Source organism: Penicillium daleae (assembly GCF_028827525.1).
Source record: "Penicillium daleae strain IBT 16125 chromosome Unknown utg000002l_segment0_segment0, whole genome shotgun sequence".
Lineage (NCBI taxonomy): Eukaryota > Fungi > Ascomycota > Eurotiomycetes > Eurotiales > Aspergillaceae > Penicillium > Penicillium daleae.
In genome coordinates, this window is record NW_026623150.1 from 1,695,878 (window position 1) to 1,718,589 (window position 22,712).

At 51.0% G+C, this 22,712-nt stretch overlaps 10 protein-coding genes across 10 annotated transcripts; 3 read left to right on the forward strand and 7 right to left on the reverse strand.

Annotated features, from left to right (window-relative positions):
* Positions 1-205: 205 nt before the first annotated feature.
* Positions 206-1,941, reverse strand: N7458_001632 (glycosyl hydrolase family 79 C-terminal domain-containing protein; the record flags this gene model as incomplete). Its single annotated transcript, XM_056905015.1, has 4 exons — positions 206-980; positions 1,046-1,555; positions 1,614-1,713; positions 1,770-1,941. The coding sequence occupies 4 exons, from the start codon at positions 1,939-1,941 to the stop codon at positions 206-208; spliced, it is 1,557 nt and encodes a 518-aa protein (XP_056769122.1).
* A 950-nt stretch (positions 1,942-2,891) lies between these two features.
* On the forward strand, positions 2,892-4,082 carry N7458_001633 (alginate lyase family protein; the record flags this gene model as incomplete). Its single annotated transcript, XM_056905016.1, has 1 exon — positions 2,892-4,082. One exon carries the CDS (start codon positions 2,892-2,894, stop codon positions 4,080-4,082), a length of 1,191 nt encoding a protein of 396 aa, XP_056769123.1.
* Positions 4,083-4,555: 473 nt separating this feature from the next.
* N7458_001634 (uncharacterized protein) lies at positions 4,556-5,862 on the reverse strand (the record flags this gene model as incomplete). Its single annotated transcript, XM_056905017.1, has 7 exons — positions 4,556-4,639; positions 4,697-4,836; positions 4,910-5,143; positions 5,212-5,352; positions 5,414-5,421; positions 5,487-5,630; positions 5,828-5,862. The coding sequence occupies 7 exons, from the start codon at positions 5,860-5,862 to the stop codon at positions 4,556-4,558; spliced, it is 786 nt and encodes a 261-aa protein (XP_056769124.1).
* A 1,325-nt stretch (positions 5,863-7,187) lies between these two features.
* N7458_001635 (kinase-like domain-containing protein) lies at positions 7,188-8,093 on the reverse strand (the record flags this gene model as incomplete). Its single annotated transcript, XM_056905018.1, has 1 exon — positions 7,188-8,093. The coding sequence occupies one exon, from the start codon at positions 8,091-8,093 to the stop codon at positions 7,188-7,190; it is 906 nt and encodes a 301-aa protein (XP_056769125.1).
* A 395-nt stretch (positions 8,094-8,488) lies between these two features.
* On the reverse strand, positions 8,489-9,981 carry N7458_001636 (uncharacterized protein; the record flags this gene model as incomplete). The annotated part of the gene is made up of 2 exons (XM_056905019.1): positions 8,489-9,374; positions 9,476-9,981. 2 exons carry the CDS (start codon positions 9,979-9,981, stop codon positions 8,489-8,491), a joined length of 1,392 nt encoding a protein of 463 aa, XP_056769126.1.
* Positions 9,982-10,471: 490 nt separating this feature from the next.
* N7458_001637 (uncharacterized protein) lies at positions 10,472-12,602 on the forward strand (the record flags this gene model as incomplete). The annotated part of the gene is made up of 3 exons (XM_056905020.1): positions 10,472-10,625; positions 10,681-11,331; positions 12,247-12,602. The coding sequence occupies 3 exons, from the start codon at positions 10,472-10,474 to the stop codon at positions 12,600-12,602; spliced, it is 1,161 nt and encodes a 386-aa protein (XP_056769127.1).
* Positions 12,603-13,319: 717 nt separating this feature from the next.
* On the forward strand, positions 13,320-14,792 carry N7458_001638 (argininosuccinate lyase ARG4; the record flags this gene model as incomplete). Its single annotated transcript, XM_056905021.1, has 2 exons — positions 13,320-13,374; positions 13,453-14,792. The coding sequence occupies 2 exons, from the start codon at positions 13,320-13,322 to the stop codon at positions 14,790-14,792; spliced, it is 1,395 nt and encodes a 464-aa protein (XP_056769128.1).
* A 306-nt stretch (positions 14,793-15,098) lies between these two features.
* N7458_001639 (uncharacterized protein) lies at positions 15,099-16,678 on the reverse strand (the record flags this gene model as incomplete). The annotated part of the gene is made up of 2 exons (XM_056905022.1): positions 15,099-15,991; positions 16,051-16,678. Coding segments are annotated over 2 exons (1,521 nt in total), but the record flags the coding sequence as incomplete, so codon positions are not given.
* A 1,125-nt stretch (positions 16,679-17,803) lies between these two features.
* On the reverse strand, positions 17,804-20,090 carry N7458_001640 (succinate dehydrogenase [ubiquinone] flavoprotein subunit; the record flags this gene model as incomplete). Its single annotated transcript, XM_056905023.1, has 6 exons — positions 17,804-18,023; positions 18,085-19,473; positions 19,546-19,709; positions 19,774-19,847; positions 19,920-19,974; positions 20,049-20,090. The coding sequence occupies 6 exons, from the start codon at positions 20,088-20,090 to the stop codon at positions 17,804-17,806; spliced, it is 1,944 nt and encodes a 647-aa protein (XP_056769130.1).
* Positions 20,091-20,852: 762 nt separating this feature from the next.
* rpt1 (proteasome regulatory particle base subunit RPT1) lies at positions 20,853-22,390 on the reverse strand (the record flags this gene model as incomplete). The annotated part of the gene is made up of 4 exons (XM_056905024.1): positions 20,853-21,732; positions 21,806-22,035; positions 22,099-22,213; positions 22,296-22,390. The coding sequence occupies 4 exons, from the start codon at positions 22,388-22,390 to the stop codon at positions 20,853-20,855; spliced, it is 1,320 nt and encodes a 439-aa protein (XP_056769131.1).
* Positions 22,391-22,712: the final 322 nt, after the last annotated feature.

A 22,712-nucleotide genomic window follows, 5' to 3' on the forward strand; every position in this document is an offset into this window, starting at 1 on the left:
TTCACTCTGATATACCTATCCTCCGGCCTGCTGGGGACGCTTCTCTCTGGCCAAGAGCTCCATGAATGATCGGGCGGAACCCCCACGATGGATGCTGCTATCCTGCTTCTGACAATATCTGAAGTATTTCGTGACCAAAATGGCAGAGGAGTGAAATATTTGAAAAAAGAATTGTTTGCGTAGATTAGAGAAGTAACTAACGGTGCTAAAATAAATGCAGAACTACCCCTTGCGAATCCGGGATGTCTACACTGATTGTCTTCGCACTGCTGTCCACCAAGACCGTTTCCCGACTCGCTGCTTCATCCACAACAGTCGGCTGGCCCTGCGCGAGATCATAGTCGTAGCTTGTGCCTGCATACGTGATCCCTGTTGTAACGTTCGCCCCCGCAGCAGCCAGGCGCTCTACCCGGGCGCCATTCGCACCCGCCGGCACAGCCAGAGTCACGTTCAACGCGGGTCGTGTACCGACAGCGGTAGAAATCCACTCACGCATATTGAGGATGACTACACGTGGCAGTGTCTTTCCACCGTGGTCGTACAAGACATAGGCTGAGACACGGTCGTCATTGATGGTCTGCAGTTCGAGCGGGGCAATGACGGTGCCAGGCGCAGATCCGATGGCTGCATTGACCATGATGTTGCCGTAATATGGTGGATTAGTCGTGAGAGTTCCGTTGGGCGTCCATGCAGCATACGGGGACGTGACGGACTGATGGAAATGGGCCCGAAGGATGCCCTGAGAGGCTGCGTATAGGGAGTAGTCCACGACCCAGAGGGCCGATCCGAAGACGTTACTGAGCCCGGTAGCGCCGCCGCCGCTCAGACTGTTGGTCTCGCCAAGGACATATGGGACGGTGGTAAAGTTGCGCAACTCCGCTGCGAGAGTGACATGAGCTGCGAGGCTCCGCATGATGGAGCTGTGATTCATCAGCGTCCCCTGCAGACTGATACCGGGATTGGTGGCCGATCCCATGTAGCTGCCGGAAAGAATAATGTCAGGGTCGAAATGTTGGAAAAACTACGTTTGAATAGGCCAACTCACTTGTGTACCGAGATCTGTCTGATATCATGGCGCGAGTCCTGGCCACCTTCGAATGCCGTCTGAGCTGAAAAAGGTTTCCCAAGGTCAGTTCCGCCAAAGCTCGGGGCAAAGAAGCCACTCGATTGCTTCACTAGGTGTGGGCAGGCACTGGCCATCACATCTGCGACGAGTTGGCTGCCTGTCAGCCATTCCTCCACATATTCGTCCACAGTCCAGTTCGAGGGTCTCCGGAAATAGTTCATGTAATGATCCGGCTCGTTCCCGACCTCGAACATGAACAGACTGCTGCCGAGAGCCTTGCAGGTCAGTTCTGTCTCGATTTTGCGTGTGGCCGTCCCGGCGGAGCCGTTCATGGCGAGATTTATACCAGGAATGTACAGAGTGTTGGGGAAGGTGCCGAAAGAGGAGAAGAACGAAGGGCCCACGTAGATGGGCGGCCGATGGTCATCAATTACTGCACCGGGGATATACTCGGGGACGGTGAGGGACGCATTGTAGTGGATATCATCTCTGGGCGGGTGTGAGAATTCCAAGCAAGTCCATACAGCGTTACGAGGGCAGCGCATACTGGGTATTTCCACCCACACGAATCACGGGCATCAACCCTGTCATACGACCCAGGTTCAACAAGAGATTTATCGAGAATTGGTTGGGCTGAGATCGATTCCCTTATTTCAGTCGCATCAGACGCGGCAATCCTGGGATGGTTCAATGGGAGACAAACCTGCGAACCATGGAAAATGACTGTATTCAATTGAAAACGACGTAAAGTCCTTTCCAATTGGAACTGCTCCCGGGGGCGCACCAGGTGTCAGCTGTGCGTGAATGGTCGAGAAGCATTCAGAAATGTCGGCGAATGCTAGAGAGACGAGTAATGGGAGCATATTGGTCTTCATGGTGTCCTTGATGTGCGTAGATCAAAGCCCGTCGGGCCAACATATAGTACAACTCTCTAGGCTCCACGTTCTCTCCCCCCATGTCTGCCGACGGAGGGATGGGGAAAGGAATGGCCGAGGACCACATTTGACAACACCAAGAGGAAGCAAGGTTAGGACCGGCACCAGATAGCATCTCCGTCTCTCGCATGTGGGATAGGAATTGTAACTTCCAATGGGAGGTCATGGTTGGGGTAACGGGCTGCGGGTGATTGTGTCTCCGAGCATGGTATCCCCGCATAATTCAACTCACTGTTCTATACTGTATAGCTGTCAAGCAAAATACCCGTCAGGAACTAGGAGCCAGGGCCGATTCAATGCTGGGTGGGATTGTATAAAAGTCGTTGCGCATATCCTGAGTGGGAGCGGCCAAACCTCTCTGTAGCTGGTAGAGTTGGCTTCATTCATCCGTTGGCACTTCCATGACGATGTTCACAATGCACATCCTCAGAGCCCCCCTGCCGGGATTTTCCCATTTATAGAGGTTTGGCTGTAGTTCTTAAATCTCATTCCCAGGATGGAAATTTTCTTTTTGTCCAGTCTTTTACATTATGACAATGGGATATGTCCGACGTTATGCCTAAATGGCAGGGACAAATAGGTTACACACATCTTGAACTAGATACATGGCCAGTAGTAAGGCCTCCATCGCTGCCGTCAACAAACGGTCGACATTAATAGTCACGTCGCCTTGCATCAGAACAATGCACATAGCTGCGCAAGCCGGGCTAAGAATGACCCGGCATCGTTGTTCACGGAGATCCGGGAAAGCTGCAACCCGCTGATCTGAGATCCACGAGGCCAAGAAGGTAGAAAACTGGCGGAGGCATCATATTGTCGGATGCTCCTGATCGCTGCGTGTTCCAGTTTCACGTTTGGTTTCACGCTGCGACCTGCCAAGTTGACCCATCATGACGAAACATCCCCAGACAGTCGTGCTCGATGGCTGCAAGCTCGAAGAAGCCCGGCGGCGTCTACAAGACGGCACTGATCGAGCCCTTCAGGCTACACTGGAGGTTCTCACGAGAGAAGCCGACACGTGGCTTACACAGGGCCCCTGGTCCGTTACCATGAAGAGAACACTCGGGCCAAGTGGCGATGTACACGATTATGTTAGCCAGGCACCCTACTGGTGGCCCTCGGACTCACCAGACGGTAAGCCCTACGTCCAGTACGACGGAAAGAAAAATCCGGAGGTCCTCAACTACACGGACCGTGTCTACTGGGAAAAGGTGTTCAACTCGTCCACCATTCTGACCCTAGCTTGGCTCTACACGGGAAATGAAGCGTACGCAATACATGCCGGCAATATCTTGCGCGTCTGGTTTATTGCGCCCGAGACCCGTATGAACCCGAATCTCAACCACGCCCAGCTCATTCCACACGCCAATACAGGCCGTTGCATCGGTATCATCGACTTCTCCCAGGCCTACACCAGCGTCCTCGATGCTGCAGCTATATTGGCCAGCGGCGGTGTCGGATCGAGCGGCCACTTGAGGGCTCCTGGCTGGTCTTTCGCGGACGTCGAGGGGTTCCGGGCGTGGAATGTCGAATTTCTCGAGTGGCTGACCAACAGCCCATTCGGTCAAGAGGAGCGTTCCCAGCGCAACAATCACGGCAACTTCGCGGCCATGCAGATGACCGCGATTGCGTTCTTTCTTGGCGATGCGGCCCGCGCTCGCGCCGAAGTCCTTCGCGTGCGGGCATCTCTTAGCGAGACCATCGCCTCAGACGGATCGCAGCCGGAGGAGCTTCGCCGGACTCGCAGCTGGCACTATTCAACCTTTAACCTTCTCGCCCTGACGCGTCTCGCCTGCCTGGGGCGCAAGGTCGGGGTCGACTTGTGGGCGTTTGTAGGGCCGGGAGAAAAGGGGAGCATAGCGCGTGCGGTGGACTTTTTGATACCTGCGGCAACGGGCAGCCAAGCATGGGCATTTCCCGAGCTGTGTTTCAAGGCATACGCTGCGGCTGATATCATCCGGGCGGCAGCGGATGCAGGCCACGAGGGTGCGAGGGAGGTTGTGGGCAGGATACAGTTGCCTACGCGTGACTTATGGGTCCTGAGACCAGCTCCAGAGCAACTTGATGCTGTCCAACCTTGATGAGCCCTCGAAGTGAGAATGCTCTGCCATTGTTGCACAACAGTTGCTTATTATCAAGCTCGGGGATGTCTGTCAACTAACATATGCGGCACGCTACAGATGACTCTTTCGAGAATCATTCTTGCAAAACGAGTTCACTTCCAGAGCTCTTCGGATTGTAAGGTTTTCTTGTCGAAGTACAAGTCTACGCGACGACTTGAGAAAGTTATAATCTCTCAAGACGGGTCAACTCCCATTTTGACAAGCTAAAGTGGGATCATGAGAGACATCGTACCATAGCAATCAATATTAATGGCTAAGATTAACCATGGAGGATGTACTGTACTGATCAAGAATAATGTATTCCTCGCCACTTCTGATAAACGCTGCACCCTGATTATTATATTTCAAGCATATCCAAACATAAGAAGCATCTAAAAGTCTAAGAGCAGAAACTATTTCAAGGCTGAATCACACCCAGAGATAACTGGATGCTAGGCGGACAGTGTCTTCATAGCTCGCTGCATAATCTCATTTTGAGACTTTCCTAACCCTGACATCTTCTTCATTAAGGAATCCTGCATTCAAACGAATTAGCCTCGTTCTGACACCATTTTGTGAGGGAGATGACCTACAAACGCAGTCTTAGGAGCGAATGTTGACACAAACCAAGTTACTGTCGAATTAGTTCCTTTCCAGAACCAAGGCTTCGTTGAGCTGGCTGTGACATGGTTCACTACTGCATTTGCGTAGGAGTCTGCGTCCATACCCTTTTCTGTATTTCTTGGTAAGTTCCCAGACAAAGTGAGGAGTTCCGGTACAAAATGCAGACAAAAGATAGAACCTACCTATATGAGCTTTAGCTCTTTCCTGTAAAGTCGGCTCCAGTGGTTTGTAGATTGATTTTTCCTCAAGCGTTGGCAACGCAACAATGTTGGTACTGACTTGGCCAGTCACAACTGTCACCACTTTGATTCCGATGGGCTCAAGCTCAAGACGCAGCGTTTCCGAGTATTGGGCGAGTGCGGCCTTTGAAGCGTTATATGCGGACATAAAAGGATATGGCATAATGCCGAGAATGCCTTCATAGCAAGAAGTGGTTAAGACTAAAGACTGGATAGATTGCAGGCAAAGAGTGAGGGCGACTTACTTCCAATATTCACGATAGTACCCTTCACAGGGAGCAGTAACGGGGTGAATTGTCGAACCATTTCCATTGGGCCAAACACATTCACATCATACATGCTCTTTATATCAGAGATATCGGTATCTAAGGCGGCCGACTCGATCACTGTAATGGTCAGAAAATTGTGCGAGTTTCAAGGGCCAGTTTTCTATGAGGCAACACATACACGCTCCCCTAAAGGCACGATGAGTATTTATCCAACAAATTATGTAGGTTTGTGGCCAATCTTAGAAACTCACGCATTATTGACAAGTACATTCAGCTTTCCACCAGTACGCTCTTTAATAATATCCTTTGCTGCTGCGATAGACGCTGACTGGGTGACATCAAGCTCGAGGACATCTATACCCTTGGCAGACAGATTTTCCAGCTTCTGTGCGGATCTAGCGGTCGCAAAGACTCGGTATCCTAGAGAATCTTAGTATGAGGTGTCGTGTCATCCCTATAAAGCAGAAAGTCTAGATATACCTTTTGATAAGAACTGGAGACTAAGTGAATAGCCAATTCCCCGGGGGAGCACCTGTGTTTTGTTAGTCCCCTGCAAGAAAGCCCGCTTTTTCAGATAGGCTTAATCACTCACCCCGTGATTAGGACACTTTGGCTTTCTGTAACCATGACTTATGAACGTATGAACGAAGATGGGTTTGAATATAACGAAGAATTAAAAGGACGTTGTTGGTGCGAGATATCTGTCGGGTTGAGTGCTTGGATTTAGAACGTGGATGTGAACTTAGCAAATATCAGCATGTATTGACCATATATAGTCCTTCGAGTTGTATTTACAATATATCTCAATTTCAGATCAAATACTCGATTAATAAACTTACCCTATCTCAATTAAGGTTAGTGGCAACCCCCTGGTAATGAAAGCGGCGCTAGTTTACTCTGGGCTGCCGAGGCATTATTCATCATCCCGTTCATTCATCAAGCTGGGGTCTTTTCAGATGACTGATCGAAAATTCGGTACTCCTTGACTAATTCTCGTAGGATTTTGTTCGCGTAAACAAATTCACAGGGACCTCAGTATTTTGAATCGTCTCAATGTGCTATACCAAGGCTTATGCTATACCAGGGCTTACAAATGGGAGATGCAGTTGCAATCTATAGCCAGAGCGTCTCGGGGTGATTATCTTCTAAAATCCAGGCATAGCATTATGCAGCATCATACCCGAGGACATGTATCAAGCAGGGCTATTATTCCGCATGGGCCGTGGTGGTCTCCTTTCCTCCAGATCTTGAAAATAGGGCAAGGCCTCAGCGGCCGTCATTCGGGAACCTGGATTCACCTGCAACATGCCCAAGGCACAAATATTCAGTGACGATTCTGAAAAACACAATAAGCCCCGATAGCGAGCAAGATGGCGTTCGGTTTCAATTCTCGAGCCAATTACTTTGCCGAGGACAAGCTCCAAGCCAACCACGCCACAGGCCCAGTAATCAACGGCTCGGCCGTGTGTCTGCCCCTCGACTTGCTCTGGGGCAAGATATGATATAGTACTTGGACGGTCATATGGAATCCGGGTTCTATCCGATGCACAGCCAAAATCTGTCAACATGGCTTCGGGCGGGTCATAGCTTTTCACCAGGATATTGTCTGGTTTTACGTCCCTGTGGCATATGCCATGCTCATGGAGAAATGAAATCCCTTCTAAAAGCTGACTGAAGAATATAGATCGACCCACGTGAGACACGTTTGATGTGTAAAGCGAGCGGAAAGTTGCGTTCAACAGAGGAGAAATAATGATATATTCGTCTGTGATATCGTTGACAGTCGGCTTCCACCTGTCATCAAGGAAATTTCGAATTCGTTCCTAGATACGGTTAGAATCGCATCAGAATTGGATGAACATAACGTGGATTGTCATACCAGCTCGACCGATGTTCTTGCTTGTCGGTGGCAGATCTCGACCGCGTTTGCAATGCGACGCTGGTATTCACTATCAGAGGCAGCCCTCAGACACGACGCGACAACGAGATATGCCACTCACATGAGTCAACTTGGAAATACGAGAGGTCATCTTAATCTCTCGATCCACAGCGTACGAGTTAATAGACGACTTCAAAATTCGTTTTGCGGCTGCTGGTAGACCGGTCCTAGCATTGACTACCATATACACAACACCATACGATCCTCGCGAGATCGGGTTCTGGAATATCCAGTCCCCAAATCGCATTTCGTGATCGCCAGGCAAAGAGAGTACCAGCGGATTCGCATCGTTGTGGAATATGCGGAAGAGTTCGGCCAGTTCCACCTGAAACTGTTCCTCTTCCTCCGGTGTCCGGGGAAAGTAACGCAAAGTGAAAACGCATTCTCCGATCATGATACTGTTCTTGAGTTGGATGCTGCGTTGATCATTTCGGTATATATCTCCGTCCATCATCACAGCCTCTCCTCTCTTATTGTCGGCGATGAGAAAAAAGCCGCCGGCTCCCTTGACCCAATTCAGTCGCGCATGAATACCAGCAATATGATCTTCCTCTGAGTCTTGATCAACCCAACGATCCTCAATAGTCAGGAGGAGATCTACGCCTCTATTTTTCAGTGAGTCGCGGCCCCTGCCAATTCTCCACCCAATCTGGGCAAATTCGGGCAAGGTACCCAGCGAGAGGGTGAAACACTTTGTAATCCTCTCGCTAACAACAGTCTCGCCGATGAATTGTTGATGGTAGGCAGATCCCGACCGGGCGGTTGCTTCTATAGCAGATCGTGCCACTGCATTCATTGGTATGAGCATTGCAAACCGGCCCAAGTGATCGAGATTGTCATCTGGGGCAGATTCCAGATTGTCGAGCTCCATCTGTGCCCCATAAGGGCCTTCGAGAAGTTGGGCCGGCTGAGTTGACATTGCTGTGACTGTGGTCCTGTTCTATTTGGGAGTGTCAGTCAATAAATAGGGATCTGAAATTAATTATAGAATTCACATAGCCGCTACGAATCCATATGAAACCTGGAGCTGGAGAGGCACAAGCGCTTTTCGACACTTATCAGCAAATGGGTTCTGCCTGTTTACCGCGCGCGATAGAACTGGTTACGAGACCCACTCCCAACTTGAGGCATGAAGACGAATGAGTGAGGCTCAAGACTACCTTAATTATGACCAATGAAGTTCTGTAGTTATTAGCTATGTCTAACTCTAACGAAGTTCTTATTGAGTGAGATTTTATTTCAAATCAGGTAAGCACAATGTATTGGCTATCCGAAATAAGAAGATCAATCGTATGAATCGATTTTCATAATCAGCTATTCATCATCCTTCCAGTCATCTCGCTCGTCCTCGAACTCTTCAATCTCCTTTTCACAGAAGGTTGATAAAGATCTCAGTTGCATAAAGACATGGTCAATTCGAGACCCACAGGCATTATAGAAAACCCCTCGATTCCCAACCTGACTGTCTTCAATAAGGCGATTCAAAGTAACAAGTAGCTGGGACAGCTCCCCTATTATTATGTTCCTCTCTTGCTTGTCGAAGTTGGGCGGTGATACATGCAAGTCCTCTAATAGATGCTCAAGTTTGGACATCCAGGCGACGATGTCAGTCTGTAAGTCATCATTTGTTGTCATCCTATCAATTTCCGGCACATTCAAAGTCTTGAAGATATTCTCAAGCTGGCGGCTCATTTTGTCAACTGCGGGAGCACCCCTACTTGGCGGAGAAGCATGCGGCACAGGTAGCCGGTGGTCCATCTGCACGGAGGCGAGCTGACGTTGACGCTCTTCAAATTCCGTCTTGCCCACTATCCTCCGAGACTCATTGATGGCTTGAATGCTCTCTGGTAGTTTGAAGTATTGCCCACTTTGCCATATTGTGTGTTCCAACACTGGGGGTTTCGCTTTCTGATATCCCGCTCCTGGCCGTAAAGGCAGTGCAATGAGACCTTGGGGCGTAGGATCAGGTATTTCTTTGGACCCAGGAATGATGCCTCCAGATTCAGATTCAATCGCTGGACCTTGACCCGAATCTGGTGGAGCTATTGGTCCATATGTCTGCGGTCTAACAGAATGCATCAAACCATGCGAGCCGAAGGCGGGGGGAGGCTGTGATATGGTAATGCTGGCATATAGTGCTTGCACTAGTTGAAACACATTATTATTGAACTGAGATGCTTCTTGCAGAATTTCATCTAGCCTTTGAGATTGACGGATGTTGTCTTGTTCTATGCGGTCGGTAGCGGACCTGAGCAGGCTGAGTTAGCCCTCACATTTATAGGGTACTAATATAAAACTTACCAGATAGAGGTACTCAGGAGCAGGTTGATAGCATCGGTGTGTGACTGCAGCTTAGTCCGATATTTACTCAAGGATTCGCCGCGTAGATCCCATAGCACTCTCTTCCACTGAACCTTCAACGGCTTCTTGGCCGGTTTGGACGATGATTGTCCCATGATACCGAACTGATTTCCGATCTCAGGACGTGCAAACTTCGTTGCTGCTTCACGGTACTCTCTTGTGGCATTATCGAGTTCTTCTAATGTTTCAAGACAGGACTTGATCATGTAGCCCAGCTGCACATGCACCTGCCCTGTATTATCCCCGGGTTTCGTGGAGGCCTTTGCCAAAATGAGTTCATGATCTCGTTTGAGGTGATTGAGAGCACAGTAAAGGCCGAATAGAGTATCTTCAAGCTCTTTCAAGTCGCGAGACGCCTTTTTACGCCCATCCGTGACGGACGAGAACAAGCGATAGGCGATTTGAGAGCAGAGAATGATATCGCCGACTGAAAAGCCGAATGACATGGTGGTTTAACTCAATCGATATCCATATGAACGTTGTGAAGTTGAGCCTTGGATCTTACCCCTCTACAATGTGGGGTCTGAAATCTGGCTTTTTGCATCTGTCCAACTGCATGAAAAGGATGAAGGTGGAAAGCCTTCGTGGGTGCGGTCCAACACTAGCGCCCCGGGCAACGCAGTGACCCGTGCTTGAAAGACTTAGTGTCAGCAGCTTCAAGATAGGGGATTATTGACAAGGCTTATCTTTATCGAGATGTTTGCCCGCTGGCAAGCCGTGAAACCAAGGCAGAATGGCTGACAGCGCCTGGATCAAAACAGGCAAAGAGCACAGAGCACCGTGGACTCAGCCAATCCTATGTTTCAACCCTCGTGTTCGGGGAGGGTGCTTGGGCGTGTCAATTGAGCCTCCAATTTAACCCCTCATGTTGACAAGTTCTCAATAATAAACCCCAACCCATTCATGAACCACGGCTAGAGTCGAAGCCATAACAACATGACTGCCGCAGTAGAAAGCGAAGACCAGTTTATCAAAGTCGTCGTGGGAAAGTTGAAGTCAGAGAAAGACGACGACAGTCAGAAAGAACATACATTTGAGATTAATGTCACTGGCGAGCATACACTTGAAGAACTTTGGTTTACACTTGAAGGTCATTTTTTTGCACGTCGAGAATGTTATGTAGACTGACTGACCTCTGTTCCTAGAAAATGGATATTCTCCACCCGATCGCCTGAAACAGATCGGCGATGGTCGATTGCGAGACAGACACGATATCAAATCAGCTTTTTACCCACACACAGAGTTTGAGATTGTCAGTGACAAGTCCGCGGCAGATGAAACCCACATATACATTAACGAGTCGCTCCACGCTGCAACAAGTCGGGATCAGGATGTCAAGTTTGATGTCCAGTACGACGGCCAAGGTCAAACTTTTCTGAAGATTGATGATGGTCTTGAACTTGTATTTCACCGAACAGTGCGCATGCCAGATGATGATCGCCTTCATTCTCTTCCCGCGTCTGTAGGGACTTTCCCTCTCTACAACACCGAGGACTATGCGGACAGACTACCCGAGAATATTCTCGAGAAAGGTGGACTATTTTTGCCGATGTGGCAGCGGGAGGCTCTATGGATTGGGCTCGTCCGACCAGCGAAGTTTCGTTACAAAGAATCCATGAATCGGATTTACGCCATCCGGGTCTACGTGGGCCAGATCAATGCCTTAACGGGTAAGAACATGATGGAGGAAAGGGGAAGTCAGCGGGACCAGGATTACCTTATTTTTCCGGGGCAGTCGTGGATCGACGGCATTTGCGTAGCACCTGGGGTCGTGAGGCAGTTTGTCGCCATGCCGTGTAAGTGATTGACAGATAAGCTCTAGATGCAGCTCATGGATCACTGATGCATGTACCAGTGGGCTCTGGCCACACTGTCGAAGGCCAAAAGACCGGAGAGGAAAAACACGGCGGCCTCCAGATTGAAATCATCCCAGAATACCAACGGAAAGCACAAAAGTGGCTCGTTGCAACAGAAGAGGAAGCTCTCAAGAATTACGGACTATACCTCGATGAATCAAAGACTCCAGCTGAGCTTGGCCTGAAACCTGGTGCCAAGGTTCGAGTCTATCCTTCACCACCTACTTATGGGACACCGGTAGAGGTTGGGGACTTGTTCAGGAAGAAAGGGAAAGATACCCTTGGTGTTGCATATCTTGAGGTCAGACTCCCTATTCAATCAAGCACCGGGAAAATCTAACTAAGCCATCGACAGGCGTTCTACTATGACTCTTTGGACCTTTCGGACTGGGGCGGCGCTCTTAGAGGCGGCGAGGTATCAGATGATTGGGGGTTTCTTGGAATAGACAAAAAGGCTCGTCGAGAGGTAAATGGCGGTATGCCTCACCCGACTACCGATTTTTTAACCACCCCTACGAATTATCACGATGAGGATTATGACATTCCGGTGGACTTTTGTGTCCGTTCGGCAGCTGACCACAGTTCTCCGAGAAGGCCTGGGCAAGCAGTGACGGATATTCCAAGACCATCTAAAAAAATGCCTCCAACGTCAACAAAAAAGGGTGGTCCCGGTAGGGGACGTCGTAAAAAGATACTCCCAAGCTCGAAATTTGGAAAACCCCAACCTAAGGTATTGAATGTCAAGGCAATGGGGTTGGCGGCTGGAGGAAAATTGGGTACATTACTCCTTTTGTTTTCTTGAAAGCGCATCACTTTATTTCCTTTGGACTAGCCTTTGGCTAACATGATACACAGTTCAAGACATTGTTGCTGACCACAACCCTCCGCAAACGTGGAATATCAACGCTGCACGTCTGATCAATATTCACATCTTGGATCCTGTCAGCTGTGAGTCAGTGACACATATTGTGCCACCGCCTATTCCAATGAGTGCCTATGAGGCTATCCTTGCCAAATTGCCTTTTTTTGTCGTCTCAGAACAAATTGATAACCGCCTCGAGGGTGGTGATTTCGACAACGTCAAGTCTGTCAGTAAGATGGATGAAACAAAGGGGATTGCTTCCGAGCCCTCGTTGGATCCCAATCAGCCCATTATGTGTAGTAGCTGTGAGAAGAGACTGTGTGATTGTGTGTATGTGACAGTTTCCTAAGTATTCCCTCAATCGTTCTAGAAAGTGATATACTAATATGGAGTATTTTTTCATAGGGTCCGACCGTGCGACCATCAATTTTGCAACATGTGCATCCGAGTAGTAGAGTCGGCTATGGAAAGCTCCGGTTCGAGTGGCGCACGTTGCCCTCAATGTCAAGAAGAGATATCTCGAGTGGCAGGCTTTTCTGCACCTATGAATTTGCCTGGAGAAGAAGCGATTCGTACCAAGATGCCAGTGCGGGTTCTCAAGATTGAGGACGGTCGGGTCAAGTTTCAATCTATCAGACAGACCAGAGTCTGACAGATTTCCCATTGTTGCAATTGGTGATTGCTACTTTGTATCAGTGTTGTGGACGTTCTTTTTGAGCGCGATAAGAGCCCCGTATAGTTCCGATCTCCAGAAAGCCAATTATCGCAGTCATAAATTGCAATTCATGAGCCAATCCATGCCTTCAAATTGGATTTTACCATTCACGCAATGCTTTATAGCTCAACAATTTCATATCTGTACCATGCTTCCCATGATTCACGCCAAAACTTGCAAACTGTAAATTTATCATTGTCGATCCGGCCCAAAAGGGCTTAGCGCTCCGATAATCGGTTGAGCCACAGATAGCAGTCATTCGAGTCATTCCCAATTATTGTGGTCCTCCTTCTTTCTACACCCAACTTACCCTTAATCCCTCGCCAATTGACCATACTTGAAGCTGCCAAAATGAGCAATACCAAGGGAGTCGCCGAGAACATGCTCTGGGGAGGCCGTTTCACCCGTGAGTGACTCCCCTTCACACCTGATTAACTCCCACCGCTCCATTCAAATGATTGACTCACGATCAATTGAATCACAGAGGGCCTCGACCCCCTCATGGTGCAGTACAACCAGTCCCTGCCATATGACCGCATTATGTGGAAGCAGGATATCGCCGGCTCGATTGCCTTCGCCCGCGCCAACATGAAGACCGGTATCCTGACCGCGCAAGAATTCGCCGAGATCGAGCGCGGCTTCAAGCAGATCGCCGAGGAGTGGCGCACCAACACCTTCGAGGCCAAGGAGAACGACGAGGATATTCACACTGCCAACGAGCGCCGCCTTAGCGAGATCATTGGCAAGGAAATCGGTGGAAAGCTGCACACTGGTCGCTCGCGCAATGAGCAGGTCGCTACTGATATGCGCCTGTGGCTGCGCGACGAGCTGCGCACCCTGGACGCTCAGCTCTCCGACCTGGTCAAGGTCTCGATTGCCCGTGCCGAGAAGGAGATTGATATCATCATGCCTGGCTACACCCACCTTCAGAAGGCCCAGCCCGTCCGCTGGTCTCACTGGATGCTGTCGCACGCGACCGCCTTTGCCAGCGAGCTGCAGCGCCTGCGGGAGGTGATCCGCCGTGTCAACCGCAGCCCGCTCGGCTGCGGTGCGCTGGCTGGTAACCCCTTCCAGATTGACCGCGAGGCCATGGCCAAGGAGCTCGGCTTCGACGACCTGCTTTACAACTCGATGAACACCGTCGGTGACCGTGACTTTGCTATGGAGACCATGCAGTGGGGTAGCTCTTTCATGCTCAAGATTTCTCGCTGGGCTGAGGACTTGATCATCTACAGTAGTCTGGAGTTCGGCTTCGTCCGTCTTTCTGATGCTTACTCGACTGGCTCGTCGCTCATGCCCCAGAAGAAGAACGCGGACAGCCTGGAGCTGCTCCGTGGAAAGTCTGGCCGTGCTTTCGGCCAGATGGCTGGCCTGATGATGACCATCAAGGGCCTGCCTACTACCTACAACAAGGATCTGCAGGAGAGTATCGAGCCCCTGCTCGACCACATCAAGACTGTCAGCGACAGCATCCTGATCGCCACCGGCGTGCTGTCCACCCTGACCACCATCCCCGAGAAGATGACCGCCGCTTTGGCCCCTGAGATGCTGGCCACCGAGATTGCCGACTACCTCGTCCGCAAGGGTGTTCCTTTCCGTGAGGGCCACCACATCTCCGGTCGTGTTGTCCAGCTCGCCGAGCAGACCAACATCCCAATGGACACACTGTCTCTGGAGCAGTTGAAGACTGTCGATGCTCGCTTTGATGCGGATGTCCAGGCCTGCCTTGACTATGAGCGTGCCGTTGAGCTTAAGGATGCCATTGGTGGTACCAGCAAGCGGGCTGTTCTGGAGCAGACTGCCGTGCTGAAGAAGCTGCTGTAAATATACAAAAAAAGGTCTATGAGATATGAGAGACATGGAGGTGTTCACAGTTGGACGGATATTATGAAGAAAATATGAGCGTTTTCGGGTGTATGTTTTGGCTAGACAAAAAATGACATTATTTCCTTTCTCTTTACTACAAGACTTGTATCTCCGTGAGTATCTTCTAACAAAGAAATCAAGAAAGCATATGAGAAGAAAAGAAGAGATAAAACAAATCGCCGTGCAGCATTGGAAAGCATCCAGCATCATCCAAGAAAAAGCACTCAACACCAACCATAACCCTCACCCCCTCCTAGTATTACCCAATCCCATAGTCCCAGCTGGAGATTTATCATTATCGTCTCCCTTCAGCGATACACCCCCAGCTTCATAAGCAGGCAGAGCCTCACCAACCGGCGAAGCACCCACCATCTCAAGAACAATCTCAGTCTCAGGCTTCAATCGCGTCGCACTCCCACTTTCTCCCCCATTACTTACAGACCCATTCACCCGCCCAGGACTAGACCCGCTCCTCTGCCCGATCTCATGCGTACTCCCACCAAACGTCATAAAACTCATAACATGTTCCCGTCCCGGGTCACCAACACTCCTCTTCCCCTTCCCCCCACGCTCCGGATCCCGCACCGTCGAATACCGGTCCAGATTCGCGACTAAGACGACGCCATCCCTAGTAATCACTCTCCGCGCGGTAGCACGACTCATGAGCGTTGAACTACAGTTCTTATCAACAGCGGATCGCGGGCTGGAGTCACCGCTGTTACCACCGCTCGACGAGGACGGGGAAGAATCCCATGAATGTCCCGGATTAAGTGAACTTTTGTTACGTCGTCTTCTCTCGGGAGGGATGTTTATCAGTTCTCTTTGTGAATGGGCTGCTAGTTCTGCACGTTGTCTGTAGAAGCCCGTATCTGAGAGTTCGGCGGCGTGGGATTCGGTTTGCGGGATGGAGCCTAGCATTTCGTTGGGTGATAGTGCGATGGAAGGTGCTGGAACTGGAATTGGCGGGGGCATTCGGAGGGGTGGGAGTCGAACGAATCCGCCTGATGAGGTGCTAAGGATTCCCGAGCTGAGTGTTGAGAATTCCGATGGATCGGGTGAGAGAGTTGGGGCATTTAGGCTTAGGGCTGTTGTTGAACCGGGGGTTGAGAGATTGGATTTGCTTGGTGGTGAAGTCGGTTGGATGCCATGGTGGGATTCTGTCGAGCTGTTAGTTTAACTGCTACTTCGGAGTTGAAGAGGTTATTGGAATGCTCACCATTAAGCGGTTTAGTCGAATTGGTGTCCAAAAGAGACAGTTCTGTCTTGGAGACTGAAGTCATTTCCTGAGTATGCGAGGACTTGCTAGATGGAGAGCGCCGCAGATGGACTGTATACGATTTGCCATGTCTCTTTCTTCGTCGTCTGCAAAACCAGAAGAGTAGGATGATGATTATCAGGGCGGCAATTCCTCCGATTACTCCACCGATGATGGGCGCTTTGCTGGAGGACTGAGTACTGTTCGACGCAACCGCAGCTACTGACGATGTAGCCGTAAGAGCCGTGCTTGAACTCGAGGGTTCCGTGCCAGTAGCCCCCGTGGTTGTAGGGATATCTCCCGAAGACACTGACGCCGTTGTCGAAAAAGACGTATACGAGACAGTAGTATCAGTAGTATCAGTAGTAGAAGACACGGGCGAGATGGTGCTTGTGCTTAGACTCGAGGTTTTCGACGTCGTCGAGCTTGTTGGACCCGATATACCCAACGAGTCCAAGGTATCGTCGGGACAGACTCCCGAAGTGCAAGGATCACTCGCACAGCAGCCACGGAAATTCCCAACTGAGCAGACATAGTACTGTTTTGATCCCTGGCAACTCGTATCATCACGACGAGCTAATGCCTCCATCTTGGAAGTAGGTCCATCCAGCAGACGGTATATAGCTGGGAACACGATCGACGTGCAGAGTATTATGATAGTAAGCGATTCCCCAGATTAACGGCGCAGAAATGACTGACAAGGAAGGAGTCCTCGACGATGGAAGGAAAGCAACCACGTAAAGCAATAGTACTAGATAGGAATGTGTCTGCCAAAGTCCGCAGACATTGTTACTGACAGGGGCAGACTCGATACAGTCATGGCACATCTTCAAAGACGATCGGTTTCTTTGTCCTTCAAGTCCTAGGCCCCGGGGTTGTGGTGGCGGAGGCTCCAATAATAGAATTCCATGGATGCAGAACGGATCAGGGCAGTGGGTTCTTTGTGAGGCTGGACCCTGTCAGCACCTCTGCTATTGGCTCGAGGATAACTATACTTACTTTGGCCGTCAGCTCAAACACCTCCCTCATTGAGAGGCACAAAATAGTACTTCGTGTAGTGTTTGAAAAATGTAAGAGAAGTGCAGGATAGATAGTCCTGGAGGTCGAGGAGTCTGAAGGTGAGGCGAAAGGCCTTTGTTACTCGAAAGGGCCAATCGTACACCTGGGAACAGGAACCAGTGTTGAAAGATAGTGCTCAGGAGTGATGGACAACAGGAGTACCGAATTATTGGCTTGGCGGGCCTTTTTGGGGCTCTTCTGTATGGTCATATTTTTGTCGTTGAAGTTCCGGTTCGAAAGTAATACTTATCGAGTGGCGGCTGGCAGGCCAGTCAACGATTTCCAAAATAGAACTCCAACGCAGGACAGAGGCAGTAGAAAGGTGACTACAAAGTTTTTATGAAGGCACTGGAGTGGAAACAAAAAGAAAATTTAAAGGATATGAGAGAAAACTGAGAGATAAAAACTCAGTACACCGACTCTTCGCCTGTAAAATAAAGGAAATCAAGGAATATGGCTATACAGGATGGTAAATAACACACAGTCAAATAAGAAACATGCTCTTTTCATGGACTCCTTCCTAGACGCCACGACAAGTCACCTAGCCTCATTCCGATAACCAGGGCATGGGGCCAGGAAGTTCTTTGTCGATCGTCTAAAAAAATTCCGCGGTATTCTCGCCTCTTCTCAGAAAGATACCTGTTCGGTGACAGGCTTAGTAGACACGCTTGAAGGGAGGAACGGGCTTGCACTCGTTCTCATCCAGGGTCTTGGCCTCAACGGCACGGTAGCCGAGCTCAACGTTGCCGTGGGACTTCTTCTGCCAGGTGAGGGTGTGCTTCATCCAGTTCTCGTCGTCACGCTCGGGGAAGTCCTCACGGGCGTGAGCACCACGAGACTCCTTACGGTTGGAGGCAGCGAGGGCGGTTTGGGTACTGTTGAAGAAAGAAGTTAGCTAGGCTTGTCCACTTATCAGGATGTCAGGATTGTACGTACGCGCAAGTCAGCAGGTTGCGAAGCTCAAGGGTCTCAACAAGATCGGAGTTCCAGATCATGCTGCGGTCCTTGGTGCCAACCTGGCCGTACCACTGGTCAATCTCGTTCACACGCTTGACACCCTCGTCCAAGCTCTCCTGGGTACGGAACACGGAGACATCAGTCTGCATGGCCTTCTGCATGGCGCTGCGGATCTCGTGAGTAGACTTGGGGCCCTCGGCGGTACGAGCGAAGTCAAGGTCCTTGATGGACTGAGCACCCGCGTCGGAAGAGAGCTCCTTGTGGGGCTTGCCGGGGGAGGCGATGTCACGGACACGGTGGGACACGGCACGACCGAAGACAATCAGATCGAGCAGGGAGTTGGCACCCAGACGGTTGGCGCCGTGGACGGACACACAGGCGGCCTCACCACAGGCGTACAGACCGGGGACAACCTTGTCATTACCGTTCTCGTCGACGTTGACGACCTCACCAGTGTACTTGGTAGGGATACCACCCATGTTGTAGTGGACGGTGGGCAGGACGGGGATGGGCTGCTTGGTAACATCGACACCGGCGAAAATGGAGGCGGTCTCGGAGATACCGGGCAGACGCTCGTGGAGCAGCTCAGCGGGCAGGTGGCTCAGCTGGAGGTAGATGTGGTCCTTCTCGGGACCAACACCGCGGCCCTCACGGATCTCAAGGGTCATGGAACGGGACACAACGTCACGAGAAGCCAGATCCTTGGCGGTAGGAGCGTAACGCTCCATGAAACGCTCACCCTCAGAGTTGAGCAGGTAACCACCCTCACCACGAGAACCCTCGGTGATCAGGCAGCCGGCACCGTAGATACCAGTGGGGTGGAACTGGACGAACTCCAGATCCTGGTTGGGGAGACCAGCACGGGCAACCATGGCCGTACCGTCGCCAGTGCAGGTGTGGGCGGAGGTGCAGCTGAAGTAGGCACGTCCGTATCCACCGGTGGCCAGGACAGTGTGATGGGCCTTGAAACGGTGCAGAGTACCGTCCTCTTGGTTGTAAGCAATAATACCACGGCACTCACCGTCCTCCATTAGGAGATCGAGGGCGAAGTACTCGATGAAGTAGTTGGTGTTGTGGCGCAGAGACTGGCCGTAGAGAGTGTGCAGAAGGGCGTGGCCGGTACGGTCAGCGGCAGCGCAGCAACGGTAGGCCTGGCCACCCTTGCCGTACTCCTTGGACTGACCACCGAAAGCACGCTGGTAGATACGGCCATCCTCGGTACGAGAGAAGGGGCAACCGTAGCCCTCAAGCTCGCGGACGGAGGCGGGAGCCTCACGGGTCATGTAGTGAATGGCATCCTGGTCACCCAGCCAATCCGAACCCTTCACGGTATCGTACATGTGCCATCTCCAGTCATCCTCGTGCATGCTATTTCTCTGGTCAGTTGTATGCACTTTGTGGGGGGAGCACGTGCCAAAAGCCAATTGGGGAGCAACCTACTTTCCAAGAGCAGCATTGATACCACCCTGGGCAGCGACGGTGTGAGAACGAGTAGGGAAGAGCTTGGAGACACAAGCAGTGTTGAAGCCAGCCTCGGCCAGACCGAAGGCAGCACGCAGACCAGCACCACCGGCACCAACGACAACGGCATCGTACTCGTGATCCTACGCCAGTCAGAATTCCACTCCAATTCACTTTTATCCAATTATAGCGGTCCTTTCAGCTTACAATGACGGGGTACTTCTCGGAAATCAAGCCTTCGGCGGCCTTTGCGCGCAGAGGGCCGGGGGTCCAGAGCCGAGCTACCGAGAGGGTGGATGGTTAGTTCCAGGATTGAGGAAGCAATCAATCGGTCGGGCGACGTCTATGCATACCAGCGGGCCGTGAAGAAGAGAAGAGACGTCTCTGATCCCTCAAAATGCGGGAAACCTGAGACCAAAAAAGATACTCGTCAGTGATCCATCGCGCCGGGCCGAAAATCGTTCCTTCGTCGGCTAACTCACCTTGTTGGCGGGAGCCAAGCTCCGCGAGCCCAGGAAGCTCATGATGACGGGTCAGAAGAAGGATAATTCGTCTAACCCAAAGACAAGAGTATAACACCGGTCGTCGGTGGGAGGTAGGGAGGAAGGGACAGGTGGAATGGGGGAATAGTGCTGCTTCCAGGACGATTGCTCTGTGATCGGGTTGCGGTTGGCAGTTTGCGCTGACATAATCATCTTCTCACTTGCCGACGGGGAGGACCGGGGCCGAGACAGCCAATCAGATTGTGCGCAATGGAAAGCAGCACCCCAAAGCCTCGGGCAGCCGGTCGCCCGTGATTGGCTCCGTGCACGTGACTCGCGATTCGTTTTGCCGGCCGTCGTAGTGGAGGATCGGGATGGAACGGCAAGGTGGGCGATGTGCCGAGACGACCAGCAGAGGACTGGCACTGATAAACAAGACGCCAAGCTCTTGAATCTTCTGTGTCGATCCTTTTACTCGGTCTGTAAAGGTCCCCAAGGGCCCAATCCCATTTTACATTGTGTGACGGTCAATCAAGACGTCGTTCACATTCAATATTACGTGTAGTCACATGACACCACGGATACTACTCCGGCTTGTCGAACTAGGCGATGGAAGCTAGCAACGTAGAGTTTCAACCATCTTTACAACCTTAGTACTGATGTTTCTGTAATTTGCGCTCAATGAGCCTGGGGATTATAGATTCGTCCACATTGAGAGCTTAACCTGCAAATGACAAAATAAGAGTGATCGTACAGCCCATCTGCCACGCCGATGCAAGAAAAAAACAGCTTCCCTCCCTAGTTCTAGTTGTACTGCATGTACGTCGCCGTCGAGTTGAACTTGAGGTTGCCCTTGATGACCTTCTCCACCGATGCCAAAAAGTCCTTCTCCGTAGCCACCTTTCTCCGCGCCCGGATGGCAAACATACCGGCCTCAGTCGCAACACTGCGCAGCTCCGCACCAGTTGCGTTGGGGCACAGGCGAGAGATCAATTCCCATCGAATATCCCGCTCAACAGACATGCTCTTGGCGTGAATGCGTAGAATGTTGGCACGTCCCTCGACATCTGGCAAAGAGAATTCGATCTTACGATCGATACGACCGGGACGCATCAGTGCCGGGTCGAGAGTAGAGGGACGGTTAGTGGCGAACATCACCTTGATGTTACCACGGGAATCGAAGCCGTCGAGCTGGGTGATCAGCTCCAGCATAGTACGCTGAACTTCGTTGTCGCCGCCAGCACCGTCATCGAAACGAGCACCACCGACAGCATCAATTTCGTCGAAGAAAATGATGCAAGCCTTCTTGGTACGGGCCATTTCAAACAGCTCACGGACCATCCGAGCACCCTCGCCGACGTACTTCTGCACCAACTCGCTACCAATCACACGGATGAAAGTCGCGTCGGTTCGGTTGGCAACAGCACGAGCACAGAGCGTCTTACCAGTACCCGGAGGACCGTAGAGCAGAGCACCCTTAGGCGGATCAATACCAAGGTTCACAAATCGCTCTGGTGATAGCAATGGCATCTCAACAACTTCTCGTAACTTCTCGATCTGCTCTTTGCATCCACCAACATCACCATACGTAACATCTGGCTTATCTTCAACCGTCATCATCGTCACACTAGGGTCGATCTTAGGCGGCAGCGGTAGCATAATCTGGTATTTATTCCGGTCGACACTATGACACTCCTATGTCAGTATGTCTATTTCACAAAGAAACCGGTACTTGAGGTGTGAGATTTGCGACTTACCCGACTCGCATGCCTTCCTCGATATCTGTCGGACTGACACGCTCTCCTAGGTTGACAACGAACTTGGCAATCTGTTTGACGTTGATGACATATTTGCTCTTGTCCGAGTCCTTCTCATCTTGAATAATCTTTGTGCAACGAGCAACCTGGAGTGGTTGCTCTTCGGCCATCCGTTGTCGGTCGGCGGCGACATCCCAAAGGTGTGGAGGTGCGAGTCCGGTGTCGGATTCCTAGGCGCGTGTGAGCTTCGGGGAACTTCAAAGGGGGGTCAAACAGCTGGTTCTAGTAATCACCTTCACACCGATCTTCTCGTTGACGCTTGCTTGCTTGTCCTTGATGTCCTTCTCGAGCTTCTTGAGGGCGTTTGCGTAAGGGGCGGCACCGTAGGTCTTGAGTACTGCGATGTCACTGGGGAAGACGTCAGCCACAACCCATCGTCGCCAACCGAATTCTGTGTTCATTCGGATCGGGTATATCCAAGGACACAAACCTCTCTGTGAGGGGGGTAATCTTCTTCTCCGGCTCTTCGTCATCCGCGAAGTTCTTCTGGTACTTCTCCCAGTTCGAGCCCGTGGCGCTAGGCATGATGCAGGTGTTGACAGCCCAGGGCTGGGGAGCTAGGGAAAGGACAAGGGCAAGATACTCAAAGAAGAGAAGATGTATAGATAGAAAAGAAGACTGAGCACGGTTGGATCTTCAAGAAATTGAAGAGGGACGGGCAGACAGGTAAAACGCGGATGGATGGGTTGGTGATGTAGCAGAGAGCTGCGGTGGTCGAAGCTCAACTCACTAATCAGCGCCAAGCTTCATCACCGCCCCAGAACCTCGCAGAATTTCCCTGTGTGTCCCTCCACCAACGCTACCCCGATCTCCTCTCTTGAATTAATCTACAGGTTCCATTTGGATT